This window comes from Mustela putorius, unplaced genomic scaffold (assembly GCF_011764305.1).
Source record: "Mustela putorius furo isolate JIRA1106 unplaced genomic scaffold, ASM1176430v1.1 tig00003834_pilon_pilon_pilon, whole genome shotgun sequence".
Lineage (NCBI taxonomy): Eukaryota > Metazoa > Chordata > Mammalia > Carnivora > Mustelidae > Mustela > Mustela putorius.
In genome coordinates, this window is record NW_025421987.1 from 35,069,903 (window position 1) to 35,087,982 (window position 18,080).

At 41.6% G+C, this 18,080-nt stretch overlaps 1 protein-coding gene across 1 annotated transcript; it reads right to left on the reverse strand.

The window, feature by feature from the left end:
- Positions 1-3,358: 3,358 nt before the first annotated feature.
- DPPA2 (developmental pluripotency associated 2) lies at positions 3,359-15,043 on the reverse strand. Its single transcript, XM_013064867.2, has 7 exons — positions 15,011-15,043; positions 12,556-12,703; positions 10,019-10,179; positions 9,875-9,928; positions 8,693-8,954; positions 6,544-6,739; positions 3,359-3,467 (listed from the first exon to the last, which is right to left on the reverse strand). The coding sequence occupies exons 1-7, from the start codon at positions 15,041-15,043 to the stop codon at positions 3,359-3,361; spliced, it is 963 nt and encodes a 320-aa protein (XP_012920321.1).
- Positions 15,044-18,080: the final 3,037 nt, after the last annotated feature.

Sequence of the window (18,080 nt, forward strand, 5' to 3'; positions counted from 1 at the left end):
GTACAAGTTCTATACCTCAATTTTATCCCTTACTTTATACTATTTTTGATGCTACTGTTAATAGAGTCATTTTAATTTCCTCTTCAGGTCATCACTGCTAGTATATAATACAACTGGTATTGGGGCACCTGGGTGGCTCTGTCAGGTAAGCGTCTGACTCTTGATTTCAATGAAGGTCATGATCTCAGGGTCCTGGGATAGAGCCTCACCTCAGACTCTGTGCTCTGGTTGGAATCTGCAAGGAATTTTCTCTTCTTCTCCCTCTGCTCCTTCTCACTCTATATTATAAAATAAAATGTTTAAAAAATACAACTGGTATTTTGTAATGACTTTATATTCTGAAAAATTTGCCCTATTTGTTAATTAGATTTAACAGGTTTTTGAGGAATGATTTTTCTGTATATAACCTGTGTGTAGTTTTACTTCTGCCTTTTCAATGTAGAGGACTTTTTCTCTTGGCTAATTTTCTCTGGCTAGAAATCCCAGTACTATATTGAATCGAGGTGGTGACAGGCATTCTCATCTTTCCCCTAACTTTAGAAAAACTTTCTTTTACCATGAAGTACATTGGTTGTAGGCTTTTCCTATATGGCCCCTATTATGGTGAGGAAGTTCCCTTTTATTCCTTAATGTTTTCATCACAAAGGGGTTTTGGCTTTTGATAAATGCCTTTTTTGAGGTGTTTTTCTTCTTCATTCTATTAATAGGCATATTACATTTATTTTTTCCTAAGTCAAACCACCCTTAAATGCAGGGATAAATCCCACTTGGTTGTAGTATATAATCCTTTTAATATGCTATTGAATTCAGTTTGTATTTTGTTGAAGGTATATTGGATTATATAGTGTTTTGGATTTTGGCTTATTTAGTAAGTTGCTAGAATATAAATTGTTGCAGCTGCTGTGGAAAACAGTAGGAAGCCTCCACAAAAAGCTAAAAACAGAACTACCATATAATCTGGCAATTACACTTCTGGGTACTTATCCAGAGAAAATGGAAGCAGTAATTCAAAAAGATATATCCAGCCTTATGTTCATTGTACAACAGCCAAGATATGGAAGCAGCCCAAGTGTCCACTGATAGGTGAATGGATGAAGTAGTCTTGTGTGCGTGTGTGTGTGTGTATACACACACACACACACACACACACACATACACACACACACAATGGAGTATTACTCAGCCATAAAAAATATCTAGCCATTGCAAGATGTATGAACCTACAAGGTATTGTGCTAAGTGAAGTAACAGAGGACAACTACCATATAATTTCCCTTACATATAGAATCTAAAAAAAAGAAAAAGAAAACCAAAACCAGAGAACTGGTGTTTGCCAGAGGGAAGGGGGTAGGAGGATGGGCAAAATAAAAGTATTTAGGGATATTAAGAGGTACAAACTTTCAGGGAAGCTGGGTGGCTCAGTGAGTTAAGCCTCTGCCTTCAGCTCAGGTTATGATCTCAGGGTTCTGGGATCAAGCCCCACATCGGGCTCTCTGCTCAGCAGGGAGCCTGTTTCCTCCTCTCTGTCTGCCTCTCTGCCTACTTGTTATTTCTCTGTCAAATAAGTAAGAAAAAAACTTAAAAAAAGAGGTACAAACTTTCAGTTATTAAAAAAAAAAGTCATATAGAAATAAGAAGTACAGCCTAGGGAATATAATCAGTAATATTAAAATAACCCTGAATGGTGACAAATGAGCATTTTGTAACTTCTCCTAGTGAGCATTTTGTAACGTATGTAATGTCGAATCACTATGTTGTATACCTGAAACTAATGTAGTATTCTGTCAACCTTACTTCAATTTTTAAAAAGATTGTAACAGTAGCCATATAGCCTTAAGAGCTTATTGATTAAAAACTTGTAATACATAAAAAAGGGCATCGAAAGCAAATACAGATATTAAGCCATTTATATCAGTGTCAGTGATTTAAATATACAAATTGATAGAGTTAGACAAGCCACAGACTAGGAAAAATATCTTAAGACTTATCCAATAAATATATTCACTCAAAATATAAAAGAACCCAACCATAAGAAAGTGAACCAGATGAAAAAATAGGCAAAAAACCTGGCTGGATACTTTACCAGATATACAGATGACAAATAAGCATATGGTATACTACACATTTCAGGTCACTGGGGAACCGCAAATTAAGATGAGATGTTTCGGGATGCCTGGGTGGCTCAGTTGGTTAAGCAGCTGCCTTTGGCTCAGGTCATGATCCCAGCGTCCTGGGATCGAGTCCCACATCGGGCTCCTTGCTCAGCAGGGAGCCTGCTTCTCCCTCTGCCTCGGCCTGCCGTTCTGTCTGCCTGTGCTCCCTCTCTCCCTGACAAATAAAATCTTAAAAAAAAAAAAAAAAAAGATGAGATGTTTCCACACACCCATTAGGACGGCCAAGATCTAGAGCACTGACACTACCAAATGCTGGTAAGGAACTACAGCAACGAGAACCCTCAATCATTGCTGGTGGGAACACAAAATACCAGCCCCTCTTGGAGACAGATTGCCAGTTTCTTGTAAAACTGAACACACTTTCACCCCATGATCCAGCAATCATGCTCCCTGGTAGTTACCTAAGCTGAAAACGTATGCTGAGACAACCTACACACAGCTGTTTACGGCAGCTTTCCTCATAATTGCTCAAGATGGGGGCAGCCTGGATGACTTAATATGGGAATGAGGAACATGCAGGCAATGGGCTATTTAGCACTAAGTGGAATACTAAGCCATGAAAAGGTGGAATCTTAAATGCATATTGCTGTGGAATTAGATTCCAAATGATTCCAAATATGATTCCAAACATATGACATTCTAGAAAAGGCAAAGCTGCAGAGTGATCAGGAGCTAAGAGCATGTTAAACAGACGGAATGAGAAAATTTTAGAGCAGGGAAGCTATTCTGATGACACTGTAATGGTGAGGATGCAGGTGGTCATGATCTACTTGTCAAGGCCCTTGACTATATGACACAAAAAGTGAACCTGTTGTGAACTATGGGCTTTGAGTGGTAACGATAGTCAACGTAGGTTCAACAACTGTGCCACTCTGGTGCAGGCTGCTAATAGTAGGGGAAAGGGCTGGAGCAGTATTTCAGAACGCTGCACTTTCTGCTCAATTTTTCTGAAAACCTAAAACTTTAAAAAAGTTATTAATTAAAGCAGAACTGATTTAAATTCTATAGAACCAAATGCTCAAAGCAGCAGTAGCAGTCACTTCTTGGCAGATGTCAAGTACAGAATCCGGACAGTCCCATCTGTACTCAACCTATCAAGCCACAAACACGAAGGTCGGCTAGGACAGAGTGCAGCAACCAGTCACTGGGAGGCAAGTCAATGGTAGCTGTGGGCTCTCCACCACTTATTCTTTATTAAGATATGGCCCATCCAAAGGGAAAGATGTTGGTCTATTCAAACGAGGTCGCTTTTCCTTCCCCAGTGCAATTAATCTTTTCATCATCTTCTTATTTCTGTAAAGAAATTTAGTAAAGAATTTTGGGAAAATTCTTAAGAATAAGACAGACCATCCCATACCAAGTACAATAAATGTAGAATCCACTTCTGGAGTTCCTTAGTAGCTGGCCTCACCACCTAAGAACAGTGGGTAAAAATACTTTATGTCGTAAAGAAAGGGAACTGGATTGTCCACTTAATATCAGGCTCTTCTTTTTCTCCAATCGGTTCCACTTCCTTTACTTATTTTCAACATTTGTTTACTCATTTGTAAGTAATCTTTACACCCAACGCGGGGCTGAAACTCATGACTTCCAAGATCAAGAGCAGCACACTCTACCAGCTGAACCAACCAGGCAGCCCAGCGCCACTTCCTTTATATTTACACTTTCCCTTTTCTTCCTGCAGCTTCTTCCCACATCCCTTCTCTCTTCGTACTCAATCGTGGTTTTCCCATTTATCACTAGAAAGAAACAAGAAAAGAAAAAAGCCAGGAAGGGAGAAAAGAAGGAAGGACGGAAGCAAAAAGCTCCCTTAATATTTCCGCCTCAACTACTATCTCATTCTTCACTCGTGCAGAACAGATTATTAAGTATGTTCTGTTCCTAGTTTTTCACATGTTCTACTCCCAACTTAAAACAACCCTATTCTGGGGCGCCTGGGTGGCTCAGTCATTAAGCGTCTGCCTTTGGCTCAGGTTATGATCCCAGGGTCCTGGGATGAAGCCCTGCATTGGACTCCCTGCTCAGCAGCAAGCCTGCTTCTCCCTCTCCCATTCCCTGCTTGTGTTCCCTCTCGCTGTCTAATAAATTTTTAAAAAAACAAAAAACACAAGGGGCACCTGGGTGACTCAGTGGGTTAAAGCCTCTGCCTTTGGCTTGGGTCATGATCCTGGGGCCTGGGATGGAGCCCCGCATCAGCTTTGCTCAGCAGGATGCCTGCCCACCCCCCATCCCCCGCCTGCCTCTCCGCCTACCTGTGATCTGTCAAATAAATAAATAAAATCTTTAAAAAAAAAAAACCTACCCTACTCTGTTTCTATTGCCCCTCTCAACATACTCTCCAAAAGACCACCAATGGTATCCTAAACTGACATTCCTAACAGCACTGCGTTAACCATAGTCTTACACGGCTGTCTCACTGCCAAACCACTTCCCTCTGAAACTCTGCCCACTGCTTCCTTTTTCCACTTCTATTTCAGCATCTACCTATACTTTTGCAGTCTCCATTTCTCACCTGCCACTGATATGCTGATTCTCTCTTAGGTTCTTTCCTCTACATAATCCCATGGATAATTTATAGGATAAAGATTCCCAACTGTGCTTCTCTACACCCTGTACTTCTCCCAGAATTCTAGACTCCTGGCCAGCATGTATCACATTCCTGGCCACTGAACTGCACTCTACCTTTCCATCTAATAAGATAAAAACTGTTCCCTGCATGCCTACATCCCTTACATTTGTTCCATTCCTCTTTAAATTCTTTGCCAAGCTCACAGACTGCATCTTTCCAGAATTATTGTAGTAATCTCTTACCTTCAAATTTAGTTTCTGTTGCAAGATTTCAATCTACTTCCTTTAAAAGAGCCTGAGGTTTCCTCTACTCTCCTATTACCTCCACCCCATTCCATTGTCAAAAACTGAATTTTGTATTCAAACATCAGGAGTGCTATGGTTGATATAAAATCTGAAGCAGAGGGCGCCTGGGTGGCTCAGTGGGTTAAGCCACTGCCTTCGGCTCAGGTCATGATCTCAGGGTCCTGGGATCAAGTCCCGCATCGGGCTCTCTGCTCAGCAGGGAGCCTGCTTCCCTCTCTCTCTGCCTGCCTCTCCATCTACTTGTGATTTCTCTCTGTCAAATAAATAAATAAAATCTTTAAAAAAAAAATCTGAAGCAGAGCTTATGTGTATACTCAATGTAAATTTCCCTGGATGGTGAGTATACAGTTATATTCTCAAAGGAGTCCATGTCCCTAAGGGACTAAGAAATTAAGTGCCACAGGATAATATGAGACCTTTTAGGGACGCCTGGGTGGCTCAGTAGTTTAAGCGTCTACCTTCAGCTCAGGTCATGATCTCAGGGTCATAGACTCCAATCCTGCACAGGGGTCCTTGCTCAGGAGGGAGCCTGTTTCTCCCTCTCCCTCCATTCTCCCTGCTTTTGCTGACAAATAATTTTTTTTTTTTTTTAAAGAGAGAGTGTGAGAGAGTACTTTTATATAGATAGAAAACTTGTGGGAAAAAAAGAACTTTTATATAGATATAAAACTTGGTCTGCTCCTCCCTTTTCCCACTTATTTGTCATATAAGCTTCAGACATATTTACCTATTTGCAATTTCTAAGTATGTCATATTTGACTTCCATGTATTTGTATGGGCTATTTCCACTAGTTAGGCCACCCTAATTATTACTTTCCAAATGGTAAACCTTCTCTCAGTACATGTAATCCTTTGGGAAGTTTCTCTAAGCTACCCCAATATAGGTACTACCCTACACTTTCACAACATCTCCTACTCCTTTTCATTCTCGAGTGCTACATGGATTTTATCTTTCTTTCTTTTTTTTTTTTTTAAAGATTATTCATTTATTCATTTCACAGACAGAAATCACAAGTAGGCAGAGAGACAGGCAGAGAGAGAAGGGGAAGCAGGCTCCCCGCCGAGCAGAGTGCCCAATGCGGGGCTTGATCCCAGGACCCTGGGATCATGACCTGAGCCGAACGCAGAGGCCTCAACCCACTGAGCCACTCAGGCGCCCCGGATTTTATCTTTCTAATTTGTGTATCCCCAGGAAAGAATCTTGTATTTGAACTCCAAGTCTTTTATGTATTTTTATTTTTTTCCTTAAAACATGTCTCTAAAATGGAGGCAGTTAAGGTCCTAACTTGGATACTTTGTTGAAGTTTCTAAGAAGCTACATTTACCGGAGTTCTAATCCACCACTCAATTTTCTGCTTCCTATTTTTGCCTGATCTATATGGCAAATTAAGAAAACAGCACACTGCCTTCTGCATTCTCCTACTAAATTATTCAGAAACCTATCCAGACATCTCCTTTGCTGTGTGCCACACTTAGAAAAATACTTAAGGGTTACCTCTTCACACATTCAGGGCATAACATGTTGTCTTCTAGGCCTGGGGGTGGGAAAGTGCAGGCGGGTAACAGGAAGAGAGAGATCATCCTTTTGGGAGTATCAGGCACCCAGGCCTGACCTGCATGAAATTGCAGGCGAACCCAACCTTGTGTGTCTGCCAAGAGAGGTCTGCCATGGACCACACACCACCGGACACCTGAGGAGAGAAAGGGAAGCAAACACAAACAGCAAAGATCAAGTGAGAGCGCCCTCACCCAACCCCTCAGCGAGTCACTCTCAATTCTACCCTTATAGTCTCTTAATCAACTGAATGAAAAGTAAGAAAAATGTACACCGAAGATGCTACAATCTGACTTCACAAATTATATAGTGCAAGAGGTAACAATTTTGGGAATGGTTGCTCTGTCTCTTAAGATTTTGCTAAGTGGTTTACATGGATGAATACGTTTATTCTTAAGAGCATTATTAATATTTACCTTTTACTTTTATTTGCAGGTCAGGTAGCATAGCTTATGTTAAATATAACTTTTCCAGACCAAGACATGGATAAGATATTCTGATTCATAGCCCATTGGCCCAACCATTATATTACATTGCCTCAACTACACAAAACAGGCAAAAGGATCTCTGCTTAACCGAGTCTAAGGAACAGAGTACCTGGGTGGCTCAGTCGGTTAGGCCTCTGACTTGGGCTCAGGTCTTGATCTCAGGGTCCTAGGATGGAGCCCTCTATCTGCTCAGCAGGGTGTCTGCTTCTCTCTCTCCCTCTGCCCCCTCTCCCTCCTTCCCAACTCCCACCTTGCTTCTGAGTCTGTGTGCACGCAACACTCTCGCTCTCTCTCTCAAATAAAATCTTTAAAAAAAATAAAATAAAAGCCTAAGGAACATTCTAATTGGGAAGATGGGATATTTGAGAAAAAGCGAAGTCCTACAGATAACAAATGTATGAAACTTAGAGAAAGGAGCCGTCACTGGGGGCTTACATATCTGTAAAATCTCTCTCCATTCTAAGACAGGAGGAGAAACTGTGTGTTTAGCACAGTGCAGCTGGAGGCTAAGCACACTCATGGATCACAGTAGGTGCTTAATAACTGCTGAATGAATAGGAACTAAAAGGCTGATTTAGCATATGTGGGATGCTACTAGCTCATACAGCACATTAACGAGAATCGGAAAGAGCTGTCTTCTCTGGGACCTCGGTCCTCCAGAAACAGCTCCGGGACTGCACAGTGCTTGTGCAAATAAGCAAGAGGTGCCCACTCCTCTCACAGATGGGGGTGCAGTGTGGGGAGCAGACAGCAGGCCCATTTACATTCCCTGTCTTCCCTCTGGCTGGATTTCTTGTGAGTGAACATCAGCCCTGCATATAAAAAAATCAAGATCACTTCTGATAAGAAGAAGAGTGGGAAAGAATTCAAGCCAAAAAGAAGGAAGGGGACTTTGCGCTGGCCTGAGATGGTGTTTACGGGAGATGAAAACAGAAATATGACATTCAGGAGCCAGAGCTGGCCCAAAGTGGAGCTAAGTTACTCCCCAGATCCCTTATGAGGGCTTTTAAAGTGCCAAATTGTATCTTCTAAGTCTCAAAATCATTCTATGAAGCACAACAGTTGCCATCATCACTGTGTAAATCAGGATACCACGGCTTAAGCTAATGCACCAATGCCAGAGACCTAGGAAGTAAGGATCTGAACGGAAATTGTTCAGTTCTAACACACACATGCTTATTGAGTGTTACAACAGCCCTGAAGGAGGGAGAGAAGGGGAAGGCCTCAGACTGTGGTTGACCACATTATCAGATTATGCTTTCTTCCCACCTTGAATTTTTGCTGAGAAAGGGTCACCACTCAATCATTTAGCTTAGACATTATTGATCCATGCAAAACTCGACTACCTGTCAATGAAAGGATAACTCCTATGTAAATCTCCTATCCAATCTACAATACTTTAGCTCTTTCCCTTTTACTGCTTTTCAGTGGAGGACTTATTTCTCTGGAATACCCCTCGGTCTTTTTTTTTTTTTTTTGGAAGTAGGCTCTGTACCCAATGTGGGGCTTGAGTTCATGATCCATGAGATCTAGAGTTTGCATGCTCTACGGACTGAGCCAGCCAGCCCCACCCAGTGCTCACTCTTTTAAGGTGATCTTACCAGAGGCTTGCAGCAGAAAGGTCTCAACAGAAGCAGGAATGGAACGTGAATTCACAGACTTGGACTGACTGGCTCTCGCAGCAATTCTTGACCATGCTGCCAACATGCCTTCCTGTGCTGATGTTACCACCTCGACTGCATTAATCCCCTCCTCTCTCTCACTCTTCTTACAACTTTTCCAAAGCCTTGCTTTCTTGGCCACCATCTTGCCTTTCCTTGAACATGACTGCAATTTAGCTTCTGGTGATGTTTCAGGAATACTCTGCAAATGGGATTCATGGTGAGGTTTCAGAGAAGTGCTACTGCCCTGAAGACTTTTGTGTTTTGTGTCAATTTTATCATTTTTTAATACATTGACCCATATGTGTTAAGTGTAGGATATACTTAAGATTATTAGTTCCCTTTGAGCAACTAAGAGAAATTTCTAATTGTTAAAACTGAGGGTGTGGGATTGGGGAAAGCAGAAGACATTGCCACGACATTTAGTGAGTAGAGGCCAGGGATGTTTAGGCCTAAAATGCATGAGACAACTCCCCACCCCAACCAAAACAAGGTATTTAGACCAAAATGTCCAGTCTTTTTTTTTAATTGAAGTAGAGTTCACATACAGTATTTTATTAGTTTCGGGTGTAAAACATGCTGATTCAACATTTATATATATTACCAAATGATCACTGTAAGTCTAGCTACCATCTGTCACCATACAAAGTTTAGTTATAATATGACTGACTATATTCCCTATGCTGTACACTGCATCCTCAATGTCTTACTTACTTTATAACTGGAAGTTAGTATCTTTTAATTCCTATTCCTTATTCTGTCCATCCCCCCAAACTTCTCCATCAGGCAACCTCCAGATCATTCCCGGTTTCTGTGACTTCGCTTCTGTTTTGTTTGTTTTTAGATTCCACATGTAAGTGAAATCATGTATTTGTTTCTCTGACTTATCTGAATACCCTGTAGGTCGATCCATATTGTCATACATGGCAAATATTTCTTTCTTTTTAATGGCTGAATAATATTCCTTTGCATTATATATACAACATCTTCTTTATCCAAAATGTCAATAGCCCTGGTTGAGAAATCTGCCTAAGAGATACAACATTTATAGAAATGGTGAAACAGAAGGAACAATTCACAATCAGAACTTACCTTTCCATTCTCACCATACTCCTTACTCACCTGGTTTATTTCAGGGTAAGCATGTTTCTGGAGCCTCATATAAACCTCTATTTTCTAAGGACATTAAAAGGGGAAATGAAAATTACAAACTGGCAAAGCTCTCCACACTTGCTCTGTGCAGCAGTTTCCCACCAGTGCACTTACCCGGCCATCCGTGCTCAAATTCAGTTGTTGGCACCAGTCCCGCAAAGTGTCCCAACGTACTTTATTAAATGAAGGCAAACTGGTTGGTAAGGGAAGGACTTGCATATTACAACTATGTTTTGGACAAAACTTGAATTGTTCATTTATCTGAGGATGAAAAACTGAGAAAAGAAGGTAATCAAAATAGTGATAATTTAATTTTTAAGATGACAATTTAACAAAGTTCTTGCTAATTTCTTACAACCCAATTTATACACACACACATCAAGTATTTTTCTTCTATTACAAGTAATAGATTCTGTAATTAAATGACTTACCCAAGATCACATCTCCATTAAAATGGCAGACCTGGGAATCCAACCTCCATTTTATGATTCTTTTTTTTTTTTTAAAGATTTTATTTATTTATTTAACAGAGAAAGAGGAGAGAGTGTGAGAGAAAGGTCACAAGCAGGCAGAGGTAGGCAGAAAGAGAGGGGGAAGCAGGTTCCCTGCTGAGCAGAGAGCCCGATGCAGGGGCCAATCCCAGGACCCTGAGATCATAACCTGAGCCGAAGGCAGAGGCTTAACCCACTGAGACACCCAGGCACCCCTCCATTTTATAATTCTAAATCTTGTTTTTTATAACCACCAATAGCCACCTGCATAAAACATTAAATTGGATTGCTACTCCAAAATGTCTAGATTTGGGACCAAAAATATGAGCTGTCCCTACAGAAATCACCCAGCCACCAACAATACTGCATTCCATCAGCCTACCTCCTTCTCGTCAGCACCCCATCTCACCTTACTCTCCTCAGGTGTAACCTGTCACTGTTTACTATGTGTTGAAGTCCTCATTCTTGGCCCAGAAAATAAAATCATTCTGAAAATACAGATCTGATGCCCTTATGTGAAATACTAAGAACAGATTTAAAGGGTCGTGACATTAAAAGCTGCTAGATATTTGATCAGTAATTATTTACCAAGCAAAATACTAATCTGAGGAGATACTAATCAAAGGGAACAAATTTTCAGCTATATGAGTAAGTTCTGGGGATCTCATTTATAGCATAGTGACTACTGTTAACAATATTATGCAGTATGTTTCAAAGTTGCTGAGAGCAGGGGTCCCTGAATGGCTCAGTCGGTTAAGTGTCTTAACCAACACTTGATTCTGTTTCAGGTCATGATCTCAAGGTCGTAAGATTGAGCCCCATATCATGCCCTGTGCTGAGCAGGGAGCCTACTTAAGATTCTCTCTCTTGGGACACCTGGGTGGCTCAGTTGGTTAAGTGTCTGCCTTCAGCTCAGGTCATGATCCCAGGGTCCTGAGATCAAGTCCCACATCAGGGTCCTTGCTCAGTGGGGAAACTGCTTCTCCCTCTGCCTGCTGCTCCCCCTGCACTGGGCTTGCTTGCTCGCTCTCTGACAAATAAATAAATAAAATATTTAAAAAAACAACAACAACAAAGAGATTCTCCCTCTCACCCTCTGGCCCTCATCCCCCTCAACATGCACTCACTCACATGTATGCACGCGTGCTCGCTCTCTCTCTCTCTCTCAAAATAAAGTTACTGAGAGCAAATATTTAATCACCACAGGATGTGGTGGGAGTAGGGAACTATGTGAGGTGATGGATGTTATCCATTCATTCATTCATTCATTTTAAAGATTTTTATTTATTTATTTGACAGAGAGAGACACAGCAAGAGATGAAACACAAGCAGGGCAAGTGGCGGGGGTGGGGGTGGGGGAGAAGCAGGCTTCTTGTTGAGCAGGGAGCCCGACATGGGACTCAATCCCAGGATCCTGGGATCATGACCTGAGCCAAAGGCAGATGCTTCACTGACTGCGCCACCCAGGCACCCTGGCTATGCTACTTAACCTTATTTGGGTAATCATTTGGCAATGTAAATGTGTATCAATCATCACACTGTACACCTTAAGATTACATAGGGTTACCAGTGGATTATATTTCAAAGCTGGAAAAAATCATTTCTCTTTACAAAAGGTGTATAAAATATGTGTCAACCAAAACAAAGACAAGATTGAGCTTCATGGGTTGGGAATCATGAATTCCTTTCCTTTACTGTAATAACCACGCTCTGTTCAAAGTACTCCACACGCCCCTTTTTTTGTGTCTTAAAAGCAAGGCATGGTGCCCAGCAATTGAAAAGTGTGGGAGTTTGAGAACTCTCATACCCAGGTAATCAAGGTGAGATTTAAGATTTGTGTTGTACAGTTAAAGGATAAGAAAGAGAAATCAGGGGCACCTGTGTGGCTCAGTGGGTTAAGCCTCTGCCTTCAGCTCAGCTCGTGATCTCAGGTCCTAGGATCGAGCCCCACATCATGCTCTCTGCTGGGCGGGGAGCTTGCTTCTTCCTCTCTCTATGTTTCAGTCTGTTTCTCTGCCTACTTGTGATCTCTGTCTGTCAAATAAATAAATAAAATCTTTAAAAAAAAAAAAAAGAGAGAGAGAGAGAGAGAAAGAAATCATTTTCCTGAGCTTCCCAGAGCTGGGGAAGCAGCAAACTGAGCAATCCATGACTTCATACCTTTATCACTTGACCCAGGCATCATAAGGCTGATTTCTGAAGTTGAAGAAACACTTGGTTCCATTTGATGTTCTTCATTAGGCTCCTCACTCACTGGAACCAATGTGAGAATCACACTTTCTTCCTCTACTGCCTCCTCAGAGAAATTCTGGAAAGGGAAGATCAATCAAGGATTCTCATTTAATGCCATACAACTAAACTGCTTACATTCAAAGCACTATTAATAAGAAACTCAGAAACCAATAGGCGGCTGGAGAGAAGACTCAACAGCGATTCCTTGAATTTAATGTTGATGAGCAGACTCTTCATTAAATAAGAGAAACAGGGTTTCCCGGCTAGCTCAGTCCATGGGGTGTGTGACTCTTGGTCTGGAGGTTGTGAGTTTGAGTCACACATTGGGTGCAGAAAACATTTTAATAATTTAAATTTTTAAAAATGGTAAGACGGGTGTCTGGGTGGCTCAGTCACTTAAGTGCCTGCCCTGTTATGAACCCAGGGTCCTGGGACTGAGCTGTATGTCAGGCTCCCCACTCAGCAGAGAGCCGAGAGCCGGCTTCTCCCTCTTCCTCTGCTTCTCCCTCGCTTGCGCTCGCTCTTTCTCTCAAATAAATAAATAAATAAAATTTTTTAAAAATAAAAAATGGTAGAGAAACAATAAGGAAATGGACAAAAGTAGATTTACAGGTGGATGTCAATGAAAGGATGTGTCTCAAGTTTGGGGAAACGACCTCCCTCAAGGCCTTCCTCTCCCTCAGCTGAAACAAATACTTGCATTTTATCTGCTAAATCTGTATGGAATGTGTTCCTACCTTCCCACCTTCTATCATAATTTCCCATGATTCCCAATCCCAGCTCTCATCAACTCTCATTGGTAGAAACAATTTCTATCATTCCAAACTCCATTCTGAAACCATTCCTTCTGCAGACTGCTCTCTTGCTTTTAAAAAAACAAAACAGGGGCACCTGGGTGGCTCAGTGGGTCAAAGCCTCTGCCTTCGGCTCAGGTCATGATCCCAGAGTCCTGGGATCGGGCCCCGCATCGGGCTCTCTGCTCAGCAGGGAGCCTGCTTCCTCCTCTCTCTCTCTCTGCCTGCCTCTCTGCCTACTTGTGATCTCTGTCTGTCAAATAAACAAATTTAAAAAAAAATAATAAATATAAATAAATAAATAAATAAACAAAACAAAATGAAATAAAAAGTGCTTCAATGACTTCTCATTGCTATTCAAGTTAAAGACAAAACTCCCTTGTGTGACCTACAAACTTCTGGAGTCTGACCTCTGCCTGTCACTCAGCTCAAGACCCCTGAGCATTCTGAGCTCCTGTCATACTGGCCTTATTTTACCTCCAGGACCAGAGGGGAGTGAATGTATCTTTTACTCTGTTGCCATCACAGCAGCACATGCAGTGCCCAGCACCAAGTGGGCAGTCAAAGCTCCTCTAATGAGCTAACAAAAGAAAGAGAATAGGTAGGTAGGAAGGAACCAACACCTCCTGGTTTAGTATAGCCCACACATACTGTGCTAGATGCTTTCTGTAGTTGGCTCATTGCACCTTCAGGGCAATTTATCCATTTTCCTATTTTACAAATTAGGTAACTGAGTCTCAAAAATTAAATGAACCACGTCAGAGTATACTATGCTTAAGGTTGCTCCCAAATCCGAAGGTAAATAAACTCCATTCCAGCCCTAACGCAATACTTTCTTCTCAGAAAAGATCTGATGGGGCCATGCCCTTCCCATTTCCCTCCCGAAATGGCTTCCCACTTCTCAGACTCTGACCCTGCATTATGTAAAACTTTTTTTTTTTTAAAGATTTGATTTTTAAGTCATCTCTACACCCAGTATGGGGCTCGAACTTAGAACCCCAAGATCGAGGGACACAGGCTCCACTGACGGACTGAGCCAGGCGCCCCTGTGTAACACTCTTTCAAAGTACTCCTGCGCACATTCATACAAAATTATCTGGGGACTATGACTCCACTCTAGAGGTAAGTGGGGGCTCAGGGCAGTGGTAGGACTCGACCATCATCACATACTTAATATCTGCGAGTAGGAGACAGTCCCGGAATAAAGAAAACAAACTGGTCGCTTTACTTTCTGACCTTACCCCCATTACCTTTCCTCACTGTCTTTTTTCGTGTCATTCCTACTTCTTTACGTTTTTCTCTTGCTCAGCTAAGTCTTTCTACAGAACTGATCTCTTACTTCGGCCTAGGAATGGCAATCTTTACTTTCTCCTTTTCACTCTCACCCAAATTTTCTCAGAGCAACACTCCATGCAAGAAAAGTAGTAATCCACTTGTAAAGAGGAGAGACTCCAAGACCGGAGATTTCTTAGACCCAGACAGACGCTAAGCTTTGGGGCAAGAAGGAAACATAAGCAAACGCTAGAAAGACTTTGAAACATCTCTGGGGAACCTATGGGGAAAATCGATCCGGCTGGAACAAAACTTACCTGCTCATTGTTCTCGTAAGCTGAGCACGCCATTTTCAGGGAACGTTCAGAGGAAGGCAGAAGCTATCTACCTCGGGACATCTGCCCTTCACTTCGTTTCACCCCAGGGCTTCCAGCCTGATTTCTCCTTTTATAAGCAAATGTCTCCGTCTACTTCCTGTTTCCCAGAAGAGCTGTTTCCCTTCCTCCTCTTCTTCCCCTCCCACAGTATCTGCCGGTGTGACCATGTCATCGGTTTTACACCAGGTCTTGTCCACTGTATGACAGTCGAGATGCTGGGTAATTAATATCACTCCGATTACATTTTAATACATTTTAAAATAAAGATTTTTAGGGGTGCCTGGCTGGCCCTGTGGCTAGAGCAGAAGACTCTTCATTTCCCAGTCTGTGAGTTTGAGCCCACATTGAACTTAAGTTTTACTTAATAATAATAATAATAATAACAAAAGATTTTTTTGTCTTTATTTCTTTAAGGTGAGACTTGGGAGAAAACCGAAAGTGACGAATTCTTGGTAACACGTTGCAAATGAAAAAAAATATATTTTTAGGGGTGTCTGGGTGGCTCAGTCATCAAGCGTCTGCACTCCGCTCAGGTCATGATCCCAGGGTCCTGAGACGGAGCCCCCCATCAAGCTTCTCAGCAGGAAGCCTGCTTCTCCCTCTCCCACTCCCCCTGCTTGTGTTCCCTCTCTGTCAAAAAAAAAAAAAAAAATTTAAACATTTCCAGAACAATATTGGCAATGGATTGAATGATGTTACTATGGAGGGGATTAAAAAAAAAATCAGCGGTATTTCATAGCTGATTTATGCTCATGGGTGTGTCATTCACTGTGAGATTAGATTTAAATTCTTGGATTCAGTTCTAAACACAAATATTAAATCTGCCTTACTGGTGAGCTGGCTAAAGGGAAGGGTTTGGCTGTTCAGGAGAGGAGCTGCAAAAGCCAAAACCATAAGGCAAATGGTGGACTAATGAATACAGAGCTGCAAGCACTTGGAAACTGCTGGAAAGATGAGGCTAGAGAAGTCACAGATGTTTTTAGAGGTCACTCAAAGGAGCCAGGTCTAATAAATATTTTCCTTTAGAGTATGGCAGCACTAGCATCCATTGGTCTCACTGTGGGCTTTCTCTGTCCCTAAGAAAATGGTCTGGTTTCTCGGTCTGGTCCCATGTCTCAGGACCCAGGATGCCCAGATCAGTTTAATTTAATATATACTACTTTCAGCATGCCATCAGCAAGCGCTCAGCTTCAGTTTACTGAAGAACTGGTTGGAAAAATAAATTGTAGGGGCTCCTGGGTGGCTCAGTGGGTTAAGCCTCTGCCTTCAGCTCAGGTCATGATCTCAGGGTTGTGGGATGGAGCCCCGGATCTGGCTCTCTGTTCGGCCGGGAGCCTGCTTCCCCCACCCCTCTCTCTCTGCCTGCTACCCTGTCCACTCATATCTCTGTCTTTCTTCTAAAAGAAATTAAGAGAACAAGAAAGAAAGATTAATTGTAAGACTTTACTCCAGTCCTCCAGAATTGGATCCCTGAGGGCAGGACTCAGAATTCATCAAGCCCTTAGGGTAATTCTTTTTGCACCTAAAGTCTAGAAACCTTGACTAGATCAGGGTGTGACCAAATGCATTTGGATTAGGCAGATAATGGTTGGAATCCTGGCTCCTCCCCTCCAAGATGGGAACTAAATCGGCCCGTGGAGATTCAGCAGAGAGTATGGTTTACACCCACCTGGGTGTGACCGCACCTGGTGGGCTTTTTCTGGCTGGTTTGGAGGTAGCCAACCTGGTAGCCTGAACTGATACCTGTGTCAGGCTAGGCGGGACTTCCAGTGTGAAAGAGCATTTAATTACCATATTTTTCTTTCTCTTAACATTTATTATGATACAATTATTTTATCTATTTTCTTGCATTTTCCTCCCTCCTCTTTGAAAATGTTATATTATGGGGAAGTTCAAACACATGCAAAAGCAGACAATATCATGAAACCTCATGTATCCATCATCCAGTTTCAACAACTGTTGACATCAGCCAATCTGACTTCATCAAAACTACCACGTAGTCCCCTCTCCCCTGGGTTATTTTGAAAGAAATACCAGTCTGTAAATTCTCCTTCCATTTTTTATTTTTCTTAGAATTTTTTTGTTACCATTCTTGCTATTGTTTAAAGAATTGTGTGAATTTCCCGTCGTCTCCTGCCTGGATTTCTTTAATTTCATTTGTTGCTCCATTTAGCCTATTTTTCTAACCTCTGTATTTATTGTAAATTGGTTTGAAGAGATTTGGGGATGGCTTTTTTTTTTTTTTTTAAACACTTTTTCCTCTCTCTTCATTCATCTGGCTTCTCATTCTTCAGCTTTTTTTTTTTTTTCATTGACGTGTTTTTGACACATAACACTGTAAATTTAAAGTGTACAACATTTACTTGATACATTTCCATATTGTCATACTATTGCCATTGAAGGGATCATTAGCACCTCTATCAGTTTCTTTAAGCTTCAATGCCAATATCTTGGAGTCACCCTTAAAATTTTGCTCCTGTTATTTTCTCACTCTTTCCTTTCATAGAGTACTTTGAATGCGTTATTCTGTATATAGATGAGATTTTACTTGTTTAATTTCGTCTTCCCAATTAGCCAGCAGGTTCCAGAGAGGCATGGCCTTGCTCTGCGTCTGGCTCAGAATAGAGGCTCAATCTGTGCTAGCTATACAGACTGCATTAGCTTCCACCTTCGTCCTCATCCCATGTGATTCCCTTTTGAGTGAAGCCCCTCTTCATGCGGATCCTGAAGGATACGGTGTAGACACTGATTGCAGACGGATGTGACTCCGTCCTACCATATGGTGACCCTCTGAAGTTCTCACACTCATCTTCTTTTCTCTTGATGCTTCGCATAGTGCCTGGCTCAAAGAAAGCTCTTAATTAATGTGCAAAAAATCGTTTATGAACACTTATGTTCTAACATTCCAATAACAGACAATAGTTCTTAAGTAGAAATGTATTACCTATTTCAGATATATTTTATTCACTATATTCTAAGCTAAATATTTATAAAGGTATATGCTTCTTAA

Excerpts from the sequence above, each read along its gene's own strand:
- DPPA2 (XM_013064867.2), bottom strand. The coding sequence starts at position 15,043 with ATGGCGTGCTCAGCTTACGAGAACAATGAGCAG. Across the intron at positions 12,704-15,010 it reads CTTACGAGAACAATGAGCAG|AATTTCTCTGAGGAGGCAGT; the intron begins GTAAGTTTTGTT and ends TTCCCTTTCCAG. Across the intron at positions 9,929-10,018 it reads ATTTGAGCACGGATGGCCGG|AAAATAGAGGTTTATATGAG; the intron begins GTAAGTGCACTG and ends TAATGTCCTTAG.